This window comes from Daucus carota, chromosome 7 (assembly GCF_001625215.2).
Source record: "Daucus carota subsp. sativus chromosome 7, DH1 v3.0, whole genome shotgun sequence".
Classification (NCBI taxonomy): Eukaryota; Viridiplantae; Streptophyta; class Magnoliopsida; order Apiales; family Apiaceae; genus Daucus; species Daucus carota.
Genome location: NC_030387.2, coordinates 1,522,961 through 1,538,207, shown reverse-complemented (window position 1 = coordinate 1,538,207; position 15,247 = coordinate 1,522,961). Strand labels below are relative to the sequence as shown.

At 33.2% G+C, this 15,247-nt stretch overlaps 1 protein-coding gene across 1 annotated transcript; it reads left to right on the top strand.

The window, feature by feature from the left end:
• Positions 1–891: 891 nt before the first annotated feature.
• LOC108195326 (probable metal-nicotianamine transporter YSL7) lies at positions 892–4,349 on the top strand. The gene is made up of 7 exons (XM_017362287.2): positions 892–1,822; positions 1,973–2,136; positions 2,247–2,332; positions 2,444–2,538; positions 2,616–2,728; positions 2,857–3,369; positions 3,452–4,349. The coding sequence occupies exons 1-7, from the start codon at positions 1,366–1,368 to the stop codon at positions 4,043–4,045; spliced, it is 2,022 nt and encodes a 673-aa protein (XP_017217776.1). The 5' UTR covers positions 892–1,365; the 3' UTR covers positions 4,046–4,349.
• Positions 4,350–15,247: the final 10,898 nt, after the last annotated feature.

The window sequence follows — 15,247 nt, the reverse complement described above, 5'->3', positions numbered from 1 at the left end:
TTTGCTTGAATATTGAAAAGAGATCACGGAACATATGGGATGAAAAGTAATGGAAGATGTAGTTGATTTTGTATTTGATCATGTATTTGATCCTTAAGACGATAAGAGATAATGTTCTCTAAGTACTAGTCGAGAATCATAGAAGTGAAGTGATACAAAAGCTCTACGTACCCTTGATTTATAGAGGTTATTAAAGGTATCACCTAGCTAGTTCTTGGAAAATAAGTTGGCGGGCCGGCTAGGTTTGGTTTGGTCCATCCGGACCTAGGTTCATTGGACTCTAAAATCTACTATCAAGAAGCCCATAACCTTCCTAGCAGAATCCCATTTGGGTGTAGAGCCTCTCATCAATGAGTAACACAAAGTGCATAGTGATCGAAAGAGAATATAGGGACACGTTGGGGATATATTAACAATCGCCCATGAGGAGGTTGGTCACTCAAAGGGACTTTGAACACTTAATTATGGAGGAAAGGAGCCCAAAAAAGGCTTACAGGATCATTAGAATGATGCCTTCACAGCGAAGATGGCCAGCGAGTCCAAATCCCATGTAATGATTCCACTAATGTAAAAAATTTTGGACAAGCCTAATTGAATCTCTTCTTTGGGATAGGCATGTTTAGGACCATTATACATGTTGAACCATAACATGTGGGGATGGTCCATTCTATTCCCTTGGCTCAGACAAATATTTTAAATTTTCATTCTGACAAGAATCATCATTTGGTTCATACCAAAATTCCTTCCATGTGAGGGAGAGAAGAATAAGAAGAATAATGGTTCGTGTTTTGGTGCTAGTAAAGGCATCCTGCATTCAAGGTTTCATCTGAATTTGAAATAGCATATGCTTCCATCAAGTGCAAAGACTCTCCATAATTTCTTAAACAATCTTAATCAAAATGGTTGACATTTGTGATGAATTGAGAACACTGGTAAATGGCTAGCTACCTCGACAGAGCTAGCCTAGTTGGTCCTCAGAAAGGTACATGCACTGTACAGAGATAGAATGAGATTAATTGCATAAATCAGTGTGTGGTGTAGTTTTGATGCTGCAGGGGTGATATATGACATTTTTCGTATAACACACACATCAAGATGCATAGTTTTTATGCATCAGCTAGCAGGGATTTCTTACAAAGGCTACTCACTGGTGGGTGTTTCTAAAAGCACATGTTTTAGTAAGGGATTTGTACTGCAATTATCGAAAGTATGTATACTAAAGTGCATTTTACCCTAAGTGTTGGGATGCAATTTGCGAATAATCCTATTTTTCCACAAGTGGATATCAGTCTCTAAATATATAGATTCAGTGAGGCCCCTCCTTCCTCATCTTCTCCATAATTTCTTAACCATTTATTAATCAAAATGGCTTCCATTCGAGAGGATGAGGCCACTGGAAATGGCTACTTCGAAGGCCTTCGACAGCCAGAAGAACAAGTTTTGAACCAGAGGATGAAGGGGATGGTGCAACAAAAAAATGGACTAGAAGATGAATATGGTAGTGAAAAGAAAGAAGTGTTGTCCATTGAGATGATTTTTAAAGACAAGGAAGTTCCTACATGGAGAAGTCAGCTGACTATCAGGGCCTTTGTTGTGAGCTTTGTGTTAGGAATTTTGTTTAGTGTTATAGTGATGAAGCTTAATTTAACCACAGGGATCATACCTTCTCTTAACGTCTCTGCGGGGCTGTTAGGATTTTTCTTTATTAAGGTATGGACCGCGTTCGTGGATAAATCAGGATTGTTGAAAGTACCATTTACCAGGCAGGAAAATACAGTGATTCAAACATGTGTTGTCGCGACCTCTGGTATTCCTTTTAGTGGTATGTCTTTGTATCATATTTTTGCTGTAATGATCCTGTCTGATCAAGACTTATATTGATATATGATTTGTAGTAGTGCAGTAAACCCTAGTACAATGTAATTTGTTATATATTGTTTGTTAACAATGATTTGGAGATTAATCTTAATAGGAGGATTTGGAAGCTACCTTTTAGCAATGACTGAAATAATTAGCAAACAGTCAACAGAAGCTACTGATCCTCAGAATACGAAAAGTCTGAGTTTGGGATGGATCATTGGCTTTCTCTTCATAGTTAGTTTCGTAGGCCTCTTCTCGGTTGTTCCTCTCAGAAAGGTACTATAGTGGGATTATATGAGATGGAATTACAAACTTGATTCATTTCTTTTGAAGATACCTCTGATTCATTTCTTTATCAACATTAAAAACTTGATTTCTTGTCGCAGATTATGATCATAGACTATCCAAGTGGCACTGCAACTGCTCACCTTATCAACAGCTTCCACACACCTCAGGGTGCAAAGCAAGCTAAGTAAAGATTTTAAGCCCTTTGGTTTCGTCAATCACAAGTTTCTGGTAAATTTTCAGGCTAATTTGCAAGTTTAAATATTCAAATTTGATTGACAAATATTGTTTCTGCTAGGAAACAAGTGAAAGAATTGGGCAAGTTCTTATCCTTCAGCTTTTTGTGGGGATTCTTTCAATGGTTCTTTACTGCTGGGAATGATTGTGCAACAGGTTTTACTTTGATTTCTCTGCTACTTATGTTGGGGTAGGAATGATATGTCCATACATAATAAATATATCTTTGTTAGTTGGAGCAATTCTTTCATGGGGTCTCATGTGGCCTCGAATTGAAAATCAAGAAGGTCACTGGTACAAATCCAGACTTTCTTCCAGCAATCTACATGGAATCCAAGGGTACCGGGTAATGCCAGGAAAAAATTAGTTCATTGTAGTTTTTCAATTTTTTATTGTGCTATCAGCAATTCAGCATCAGAATCTTTTTATCAACTTTTTTTAATTAGAGAATAATGTAGCTTACATAAACCGCAGGTCTTCATTGCAATATCCTTGATCCTAGGCGATGGACTTTATAACTTCATAAAAGTTCTAACCAAAACTTCAGTAGAATTAGCTAAACAACTTCAAAACAAAGACCCTGTCACGATTCTTCCTCTGGCAGATAAGGGCTCCCCTGAAGCGAAAGCTGCTTCTTTTGATGATCAGCGCAGGACACAATTATTTCTAAAGGACCAAATACCAACATGGTTAGCCCTTGGCGGCTATGTAATAATTGCTGCCATAGCTGCAGGAACCCTTCCTCAGATATTTAGTCCACTCAAATGGTACCATGTCTTGGTCATCTACATCTTCGCTCCAGTGCTAGCTTTCTGCAATGCATATGGATGTGGACTGACTGACTGTTCACTTGCTTCAACATACGGAAAGCTTGCCATTTTTGCAATTGGAGCATGGGCAGGGAAAGATCACGGTGGAGTACTTGCTGGTCTTGCTGCTTGTGGGGTGATGATGAACATTGTCTCAACAGCTTCAGACCTATCACAGGTACATAATTAGCATTATAATATTATACTCTTCTTCCTAAAATCAGAAAATATGCAAAACTATAAAACGCTGTCCAATGCAGGATTTCAAGACAGGATACTTGACCCTTGCTTCACCAAGATCCATGTTTGTGAGCCAAGTCATTGGCACTGCAATGGGATGTGTCATATCTCCTTGTGTGTTTTGGCTTTTCTACAAGGCCTTCGATGATATAGGCATTCCAGACTCCGAATATTCAGCACCATATGCACTAGTGTACAGAAACATTGCAATCCTAGGAGTAGAGGGATTTTCTTCATTACCAAAAAACTGCTTAACAATCTGCTATATTTTGTTTGCCGGGGCAATTTTTATCAACGCTATCCGAGATTTTGGTCCCCAGAGATGGACCAAGTACATTGCACTCCCAATGGCAATGGCAATTCCTTTCTATTTAGGACCATACTTTGCCATAGACATGTGTGTTGGAAGCTTGATTCTTTTCATCTGGGAGAAGATAGACAAAGTTAAGGCTGATGCGTTTGGCCCGGCTGTCGCATCAGGCTTGATTTGTGGTGATGGGATATGGGCATTGCCAAGTTCAATCCTGGCTTTAGCAGGAGTGAAGCCTCCAATTTGCATGAAGTTTTTGTCAAGGGCCACAAATGTTAAGGTTGACAAGTTCTTGAATTCTTAAGTGCATCTTCATATCAGTTGCTTTTGCTTTTGCGCATCTTTGTCATTGATAGTGGGACTCCAAATATGCAATGGCTTAAAGGGATGGCAAGACAAAGATAATGCATGTACTAAGAATGCTTGTGTTTAATATTCTACTTGAATTCTCCAGAGAAACATGTGGATGTTAAGGATTTATTTTACCAGGTTGTTATTATCTTGTGAAGTTAAAATTGTTATTAGCTTGTTAAGTTAAAATTCTAGTGTGTTGCATGGTTATTTGATAATGCAAGTGTTATAGTATTTATTTCCCCTACATCCGAAATTTACTGTGACTCTGCGAAAAAGTATTAGAATAGATACTCATTTATAAATCACATCAGTCTAAATTGTCAAAAAAAAAAAAAAACTCATTCCAAGAATGTCTAAATTATCAAAAAAAGGAAAAGAAAAAGCTAAGAAATATCTTGAATATTCAATCAAGGATTTTAAGTTTATTCTTATAATTATAGAAGTAGTGGTTAGGCTTTTATAAAAATACTTTAAAATCATATTTAAGCGCTGACGAATTTTTTGTATTTAATATATGGTTCGTGTATTTTACATTTTTCGAAATCGGTCCCAAATCTATAATATTTTAGTGGTTTTATGATAAAGTCTCTACGTCGACTCTATAATATTTTAGATCTACATACCCTGATTATGCGTAAAAATAAGTGATAATTATCAAAAGTACTATCTTCTTAAAAAATGTTACAAATTTACTAATTATTATTAATATTTGCGAAAATACTCTTGGGAACTAAAAAAACTTAGATGTACCTTTTTTCTAATTCAATTTTTAACTAATTAAGCTCACAGCCTCACAAGGCACATCTTTGGTACATTTTATGTACATGTTTCTCAAAAAAATTTATCATTTCATTTTTTACTTAAAATAATAATTAAAAATATAAAAAATGATGAAAAAATATTAATTTAATTATATAAAATAATTAATTAATTTAAATTTTACCATGTCCCCGTACCCTTATCCAAAATTCGGACGGTGTCCCCGTGTCCTAATTTTTCAAGAATATCTAGTCCAACACTCGGATGTGTGTCGGATCCGACACTCCGTACCCGAGTCTGAGTAACATAGTATACAATTGTATATAAATATAAATATATATATATATATATATATATATATATATAGGGTCGAGTTCCAGGGAGACCTCACATCTTGAGAGACCCTAGAGACCCTCTAACAGCCGTTGATTACATCAGTAGAACGTGAGTACACTCAAGGGCACGCTCGTCAGAAACCGTGACAAAATACAGGGCTAAAAACAAATACGAATTTTATACGAATTCTAAAAAGGGAAGTTTCTGAATTGATTATACACCAGCGTCAATCATGCGATACTGTAATATTTGGAAGGTTTGATTTCAGTTGACAACTACATTATTAGAACAAAACGAAAAAAAACTACAGACGCGGAAGAACTCTCCATAGAACCCTAGAAGAGACGACGACTGAAACAGCCATGGATGAAAAAAGGTCCGTTTTTATGAAACAATTCTGCATACTGTTCCTTTTCATGACGACTTGTTTATGGAACCCTAACTAGAATCGCTTATGTTACTTTTCCGTTTTTTCCAATGTACAGGCATTATCGATCGATTGTTAGAGTTAGACCTTGTTTGCTTGCAGACGTTTTGTCCTCTCTGACCCAGGATCAAAAATCATGGATTTGCTCGACGGGTTTTGGTTCTGTACTAAGTTTTGAACTGAAGGAGTATCCCCTTGAGATATCCAGGTTCTTATTAATGGCATTTGAACCAAATCCCCCCTTGTTGAGGTTGGATGAAAGTACTTTCCCTCGAGTAGTAAACTAGGTCTTTATTAAGCGTATGATTTTCAATATGCTAAACATGAACTTAATCAAACACGTAGTATAATGTTTAGACTTGAAACTGAGATACTCTATTTGCTGCAGGCTGAGTGACATGATACAGTTGTTGCTACACGCACTTCAAGAACTGATAACAAAATTCATATTAATGGTTAGTTGACAGTTGACATAGCAACTACAATTCCTCTATCTCAATTACGTTTCATATTCTTTCTAGAACTAGCTACAAGATGCCCATCAGAACTCTTCGCGGCTGCATATCGGGTCTTTTCAGACTAAATCTTGTCTAGTGTTTTGATTGATGTGTTAATTTTTGCTTATACAAATCTTTTATAATGATTATTATGTAAAATGTAATTTATTATAATAGGAAAATCCTTTAACCATGTATAAAGCTATTCTTTCCGGTGTTTAGTGGATTTTTAAATTAGTCATACACAATATCGAACATCTAGTATTATCTCAACCAAAAACCCAATATTCGATTAAACTGGACTGTGTTTGGCCATTATGAAGTTTTCTGTATTCAAATGTAGTTGTAGTCTAATTTTCATATCTTCTAGAGCTTCTTGAATTCTACAATGTTCTGATCTTTTTATTTCCATATCATATTTAGGTACAAGCTCACATATTAATCACAAACATGATATCTAGGTTGCTGTTATCAGTTAATTTTGGCTACTAATTGCTATTATTTGCTGTATTTTCTTGTGAGGGAAAGGTTTTTTATTTGCAAGGTTCAGCACAGGGCTGTTTTTTGCATGTTGATTTGTTGCTGCAGTTGCTTTAATTTTGTTCAAGATATGCTTAATCGGAAGATAAGTTCCAGCACTTGTTTATGCTGAAATATATGTATCTTTATTTTTTTTCCTGCATGATTTCAGTAAAGGGAGGAAATGTTTGTTCTTGGTGGGGCTGTCTTCAGGTGGTGATTTATGCAGGGGAATCAACTGGAGTAAGAGGCCTAATTGGTGGGTCTGTTTTCACAGATTTGTGTGTCCGATGCACCTGTTGGTTTTAATTTGCACTGCAATTGGGAGGGATCATGTTTTTTAGTATTCTGCATATATGCTATATAGGCTGCTGGGCAATTTGAATTCTAGACTAGTTTTATGATTCTCAGCGGTGTTTGAGAAAAGGGAGTAGAATGTGGTTTGTGTAGTGCTTTTATTTGGAAACATCAGGATTACTATTCTTAAATTAATATATATTCATGATATATTCATATTCATATAATTACGATTTTTTTACATGTGTGAATGTCATAGTTCTAAATCTTATTCAAAGTCATTGAATTTATCAAAGCCGGACTTAACATATAGATGATCCTCTCACATCCAAAAAATTATATGTGAACTATATAGAAATTAAAAAACTAAGCAACTAAGATTAATAAAAACAACTTTGATATATAATTTGATTATTGAGAAGAACACAAGTAAAATAAGTGTTTGATCTAATAAGTGTTCTTCTAACTATCTTTATTCTAAGTTTTGTGTATTCGTGTAATTCTTTACGTGTTTGATGTTCTACTAAAATATTGTTTTATTTTAACACTTATTATAAAAAAAAATCAATATTTCATCGTTCTATTAAATTATTTTAAATAATATTCTATTTTTTTGAATAGAACACATAACAGAATCATATATATATGATCGACTAAACGAAACACCTAATAGTTTTTTTAGTAGAATCTTAATGTACTTATTAAATATACTTAATAACCTATTCTTGAAAAATTAGTTGAAATATGAAAATTTCCAAAAATCATATGTTAAAAGTTTGAAATTCCTTAAACATAGATCGTAGTAGGTGTTATCTTGATATTAATAAAAATATACTAGAACAGTCGTTTTACTTTGGCAAATGAGGTGACGGGTTTGGCTTCACTGGTATCATAATTAAAATTTAACATTTTAATTTATACGAAGATTCTATAGCGTGTTCGTAAAAGTGATCTAAGAAAATACTAAGGTTCCAAAAGAGATCTAGAAGCATTTTTTTCTCTTAATATTTAGGTTTATGCATAATATAAAAAATTTTCTAATATAAAATTTAATGTAATTGTTTTGAGTAAATATTTTGAATTTTCAGTTACATTTTTTCAGTTTTGTTTTTATATTCACTTATCTTTTCATGGATTCATTTAGGTGTTCTCGTGTATGATTCAATATTTAACTATTGTATCTGTTGCTTCCTTATTTGTTAAACTATAACATTTGCTCTCTGAGTTAAGAATTTGAAGAGAATCATCAAAGAATGGAAAGAAACTTACCGGCGCCAAGCAAATCAAAGGTTCTAAAAAGAGATCTACTCGTACTATTTAAATTTTTTAAGACATTCTCAATACTGTTCTTTAATGTGAACTATTAATTAGAAATTTAAAATAGAAAAAAAATTCTTCATAATGAAATTAATATAGATAAAAATTCACTTTTCTTAGAATTTATTTTATTTACCACGAGACATCCTATTGATGTAGAATCTTTTTCCACACCTAGTGTTCCACTGTATATTCATGCAACAAATAACAATAGAATATTTTTTTTCTCCAAGATTCTTCAAGGTGTTCCTTACACACAAGTTAATAATTTCATGATAAAATATCTTTATTTTATTAAAAGTTAGATAACAAGGTATAAAAATTTTAAATTATTTCATTTATATTGATCTATGAGTTCTTCATCAATGTAACATATCGTATTGAATAATTATATTTTTTTACTGGTTTTATAAATATTCTTTAAGATGCTACTTACGAAGTTATGCATATGATAAAAGTTGCACCTTTGTGTTTTATTCAATTTTAGATGATAAATTTTAAAATAGAAATTATTCATTAAGTGTCTTGCGTGAAAAGTGTGTGATATCTTTATAAATTATTTTAAATACTAATTTAAAATTTTCAAATATTTATTCAATATGTTCTTCAGTAGAGATTCTTTATGGTGTTACGTACCCATATAATAAAAATATATGATTGTATTTTTAAAAATTTATTAATAGAAATTTATTATTTGATTCATATGGAGATTCATTAAGGTGTGGTTAAAAATATTAAGATCTAATGAGAGATCTAACAACATTTTTTTGATCGTAAATTCGTAATATTGAGGTTTGTGCAGAATATATAAATTATTCAATTTTATGCATTTTTCATATTTGTTTATATTATATAAAATTTAATATAATTTTTTATATTAAATATTGTTTATATTTTCACTTATCTTATCATGGATTAATTTTAGGTGTAAGATTCAATATTTAATTAAACAATATTGTAGTATAAGATTAAATTATATTTTATTATCTTAGAATAAAAATTCTATTAAGCTGTTGTTTCTTTATTTGTTAAACTGTAGCTTGAAGGTAAGAATCCGTAGAGAATCCTGAAAGAATGGAAAGTAAATCGTACTATAAAAATATAAATAAGGAAACTTGTAAAGGAATTATTAAAATAACTTCAATATGGAAATATGTAAATTGTACCATTCAATGCAAGTTTTACATACATCGAAATAAATTGGTTGAAAATCCTTGCACATCTACATGTTCTGTAATGAGATCTTAATAGTGTTCTTGACCGTGCTTAGTATTAGCGAGTTCCATTCACAACACCATTGATGCTTATAAAATAACTACTGGTGATAGTGATAACTCTAAATTCTTCTAATTTATTACACTCCTTAATTAGTTTCAGAGCCAAAAATATGTAATAATGGATGAAGATATAACAAATCAAAGCTGAACAAAATTTTGAGTTGATTATGGGTTCTCCATTAAAGCTCGAAAGGTGAGCAGATGTGTACGATAATAAATGCATGGATGAAACGATTCTCAAGGAAAATAAAGGTTCCTTAATTGCATAGAAGCGTGAATCATGATATATTTGTTTTGATTTACTTATAAAAGGAAGCTTATGTAATCTGATTTGATTAAATACAGTACACGTATGTATACAAGTTTAAATAGTTTTGCATTATTCCTTTATTGTCCTTGTACAGATCTTTAATTAATATATTATTTTAATCAGATGAACTATGACCTTAGGATCAAATCATATCCAATGGTTAGATGTATGGTCTCTCGAGTCTCTCCTGAGCACTGGTCTCTTTTGAACCTCCCCCTATATATATATATATATATATATATATATATATATATATATATATATATATATATCACAAAGATCTTCCATCTCAAATAAGTACTTCACTTACCTTAGGTCCGAGCTTTCTAAAGTTTTGATTGATACACTAATCTTTGTTTCAAGAGTATCTGTATGGTGCACCTAAGATATTATTTTAACGTATTTTCCTTGTGTGGTTACTAAACACGAATATGTATATGTTGTTGCAGTTTTCTAAAAACACGTCATATGAAGTGGATAAGCTGGATGAAAATTCGTATGATGGCACCAGTGATAAATGCTGGATATGCAGGAGCCGTTCTTTCTTTTCGGAAGTCTTTTATCATACCGCATTTGGTTGATCCACCATATAAGACTTCTACTGAGACAAATATTAGCCGTTTTTTACTAAAAACTGAGAGTTTAGTATATTCCCCTTCTCTATCTTATCATTTCAGTAGCGGATCTAGCTCTGAAAGTAAGGGAGGTCGTGTACAATATTTTGTAACGATGATTAACCGGAATAAACACAGGGGAAAAAATTTTAATATTTAATTATGTAATTTTTTACCATTCCACAACATAAATAATTCATGTCCACTTTAATTAGAATGGTGGATACCAAAATGATAAAATAGAAAATAAAAAATTTAATATTCAGATTATGTAATTTTTTACCGTTGCACGACATTATGTAATTATTTAATTATGGACAAAAATTTAAGGGGAGTCGACTGACCCCTCTTGCCCCTATCAGGATCCGCCTCTGTGTCATTTATCAGTTGTCGAGCAAGTTTGCCCTATTGAGCTCTTTTTCAGACGGAAGCTGTCAGATTTTAAATGAACTCCGAGTGTATCATTGGAAAACTTAAAAGAAGAATGGTGGAAATCAATCAGTCATTGCTTTCAGAGAATTTTTTGGTAAGAAGTTTTCACCTTTTCGATTAATAAAATTGTCTTCCCACAACAAATTGGTTTTGTTTTCTTTATCTAGAATTCACCGCATACAAATCTAATGTATGGTAATATTTTGTTAATTATGTGTAGGGGAATACTATGTGGTTTGTTCACGATACATTCGGAACAGAAGATTTGTGGTGATGTAAAAAGTTCCTTATATGTCACAGAAGATGGAGAAGGAAGTATATTCTACGTCAATGGTGAAATGTTTTCAGCACGTGGACCTCAAAAAGATATGGATGATCTGTTGATTGTGATGGAGACAATTTTGGCTTTAATCAAACCAAAACACAGACAAAGACAATGAAATGTGTTTTGGCTCCAAGAGTTAAAGAGAAGAATACAAACTTCCTAGTACTCTGCTGCACTTTTTTAAGAGTTCAAGAGTGAAAAACACGTAAGTTTATAATATAAGTTTCTCATACTTTTCTCTCATTTTCTTCCTTCTATTGAAATTTCGTAAAAAGTGCGTATATGATGATCCAAAATAGTAAAGCGTACAGCCGCTCAAGCGATAATTCAGGCTTCTGGAGGAAACTGTGGAACCTAAAGGTTCAACCTAAAATTAAGAACTTCTTATGGATAGCTGCAACGGGATGTTTATTAACTAAAGATCGTCTGAGAGCTAGAAAGGTTGAGGTAAATGTGTCATGTGTTCAAACTGGAATGATAATCCTGAATCCATAACTCACACGCTGGTAACCTGTTCATTTGCATGAGTGTGCTGGGACAGAGTGAGTATGACAGTAATGGCAGATGAGAATACACCTTTTGCAGAATGGTTAGATGCAGTATTTGCAGAGTACAATAATAGTGAAGCTCGAGAAAAGGTAATGATTTGTTGGGCATTGTGGCGAGCCCGGGATGAGTTAATCTGGAATCAAAAAGGAGGGGAAGTTACTGAGGTTATAGCATCTGGTATATCGGTCCTTAATAACTGGATTAGTGCTCAAGATAAAACTTTTGACCGTTCCATGGGGTTCATGTCTCAGTAGGATGGGGACGAGCATCCAACTGTTATAGTTTCGCAATAGTAGCTCGGAACCACATAGGAGAGTTAAGAGAAGCTTTATCTTGATGTCTGCAGGGTACTGTATCTCCTAACATGGCAGAGATTATGGGAATTCGAGGCCCTTAGCTGGGTTAAGGAGTCAGGTTGAGGCTATGTGATAGAAACAGATTACTTAGTCGCTGTTCAAGCTCTTTGTAGCTCTTGAATTAAGCTGTCGTACCTGGGCAGATTTATTGATGAATGCAAAAGCTTGTTAAATGAGTTGAAATATAGAGATATATCTTTATGGTTTGTTAGTCGATTCGCAAACTCGGTAGCTCACTTTATGGAGAGATACTCGAGTTCTCCTGCTGATCGTAGTTGGCGAGGGGATGTTTCCCGCTCGGAGTTTATTTTGTAGAATATAAAATTGATTTATTTATTAATTCTTGCTCTTCTATAAGAGAGATTATATGTCATATTTAAAAACAAGTGTACTTGACTCCTAACAGTACTCTACTACATCTAATAAATCCCCTAAACGAGATAGACTCAAATAGACTCATACCTCCTACAAATTCTCTAGGACTCCAACAAACATCCAACTACTTCAATCTAAAACTAATTCTCAAAATAAATAACTAAACAAATAATAATAATAACTAAATTTAAGATTATTCCAACAATCACCCCCATAATCTTAAATTTACTTAACAGAGTTTACGAAGCACTTCTCTTACTCTGTGATGCACTTCTCACCACACCAATTTGTTAATGCACTTCTCATTAACACCAATTTGTTGGTGCACTTCTCATCAACGCCAAATTCACTGGAGCACTTCTCTCCAAATTCACATAATCACCCATAATTTTAATGTTCTCTCCAGGTGCACATAATCACCCATAATTCTAAAGGAGAGGTTCTCCCTCTACTCCGTCAAAAAAAACACAAGATCCATCTCGTTCTGCATGGCACTCTCTCTCATTTTCTGCCTTCAACACGCTTCTCCGACATCGCCTTGTCTTTCTCGGCAGCCCCATACAACACTTGCATCCCATACTACACATGTAGCTTTGCCACCATCCTCCCGCAACGCCAACCTAAAACTACCTCGTCGGACACTTATTCCGCGCCTCCACCACCGGCGGCGGCTTCACCACCGCCTGCGGCGGAACAACAAAACCTCGCTCTGATACCAAGTGTAGAATATAAAATTGATTTTTTTATTAATTCTTGTTCTTCTATAAGAGAGATTATATGTCATATTTAAAAACAAGCGTACTTGACTCCTAACAGTACTCTACTACTTCTAATAAATCCCCTAAACGAGATAGACTCAAATAGACTCATACCTCCTACATATTCTCTAGGACTCCAAGAAACATCCAACTACTTCAATTTAAAACTAATTCTCAAAATAAATAACTAAACAAATAATAATAATAACTAAATTTAAGATTATTCCAACATATTTCTGTTCTATGCAAAGATTTGGAGAATTAATGAAGCTTATCTTTACTGGAAAAAATAAAGTAAAATAAATTTAATATGAACTGTAATTGATTCCTCTCTAGTTTAAAAAGTATTTGCATCATAGTTATCTTGTATAATATTGTTAAAGATGGAATATTGAAATTTGCACAAAGAGATAATTGTTGTATTATAATTATAAAATATATTTTTTTTATTACAGAGCAAAGTATCAGATTCCGACTACGTGGACCATTGACCATCCATGGTCCTGGCCAGTTGGACATGGGTCGCATGTTTTGAAGATTCTGAATGAAGCTTTCAGGGAGGGGTTAATCAACTATTAATTTATTAATTTATTAGTTACCGATTTTTTTTCATACTCTCTGTTTAACAGTGATAACCTACCTTTACTTTTGGAAGTTTTGAGAAGGTGCTACAGTTGTGACCATAAAATTTGGTGAGATTCCAAAGTAATATATTCTCTTTCTGATGTTCATGTTTGGAGAAATTGGGGTGATTAAAACAACTATATCAACAAATGATAAAGACTAATTCTACAACAATATATCGGTATAATACACCTAAGATTGACTATTATGTGTAACTAATATAAGATTAAATTGCATTTTGATGGCTTATAACTTAAAATTTTTTCGCACGTTAATGGCTAAAACAAATAACTAGCCAATATGGTAGTTAAATATGGTAGTTATATTTAGATGAACTGTTAGGTATCCTTCTCCAGTTCATTGTATATTTAACATATATAGTGTTCTATATGGATGATGTTCCGCTTTCTGTATATGTATTTTGAGTTTTGGGTTGTGCAGTAATGGGACCTTGGATTCTGTTCTCTTATAGTTTGGTCTTGAATCTCAGGTTGCAAAACTATCTCAAATCTCAATATGTATTAGTGCATGTGCTGTTTTTGTTTTTCTCCTTTTGCTGCTGGTTGGAATGATTAGTGGAGTTCCTGGGACTATAAATTCAAGATCTGATGAAGTACATTACATTACAACATAAGTAATGGATCAATAATCACTTAATCAGTGATAACTGATAAGACAATAACAGTGTATTCAAAGGACGGCTTCAAATTTAGGTTCACGCCTCACGTGTATCCAAAGGACGGCTTCAAATATTAAATTTGAGATCTTCCTATTTAATTGCAATAGATATTATAATATAAAAGCGAGAATATTATATCATAAATAATTAGACAACTATGTCTATATTTTAATAACTGGGATTTTGTTTATAATATTGAAAGTGTATGTGAAATTCTCATGTGTTGAATATAAATTAAAGAACTTTTTTAGATATTGAGCTTGAATCGGAAAGGAATTTTGACAAAAGTGTCAAACGTGAGATGTTGAGTTTGGATTTTTTGACAAACAATAAAATAATATACTTGTAAGTTACATTTGTCTAGAAGATTTATATTTTATCGAAAAGCACTAAAGATAATTGCTGCCAAACAAACGCATCCAAAAGCATCTTTGCATTTTGTGTATAAATTCAGGTCCATTATAAATTTTGATCATGCAATATTGCCAATTCTTCACCAGTGTCTAAAGTAGCTGGGAAGTCTTTTTCAGTTGGTTAGTTGTATGTATACTTCTGCATACTGCTATCAGGACTTACTAATTAACTAGCTTAAGATTCTTCCTCCTTGCATAAATATTCAGCGGCCATATTAGAACGCGACTTATCAAGGATTTTCTTAAATTACTGGATGTAATCAATTTTTTCCCTCCAGTAGTTTAAAA

Coding starts and splice junctions, on each gene's coding strand:
- LOC108195326 (XM_017362287.2), top strand. CDS start 1,366: ATGGCTTCCATTCGAGAGGATGAGGCCACTGGAAATGGCTACTTCGAA. Junction 2,137..2,246: donor CGGTTGTTCCTCTCAGAAAG/GTACTATAGTGG, acceptor TTCTTGTCGCAG/ATTATGATCATAGACTATCC. Junction 3,370..3,451: donor CAGCTTCAGACCTATCACAG/GTACATAATTAG, acceptor TGTCCAATGCAG/GATTTCAAGACAGGATACTT.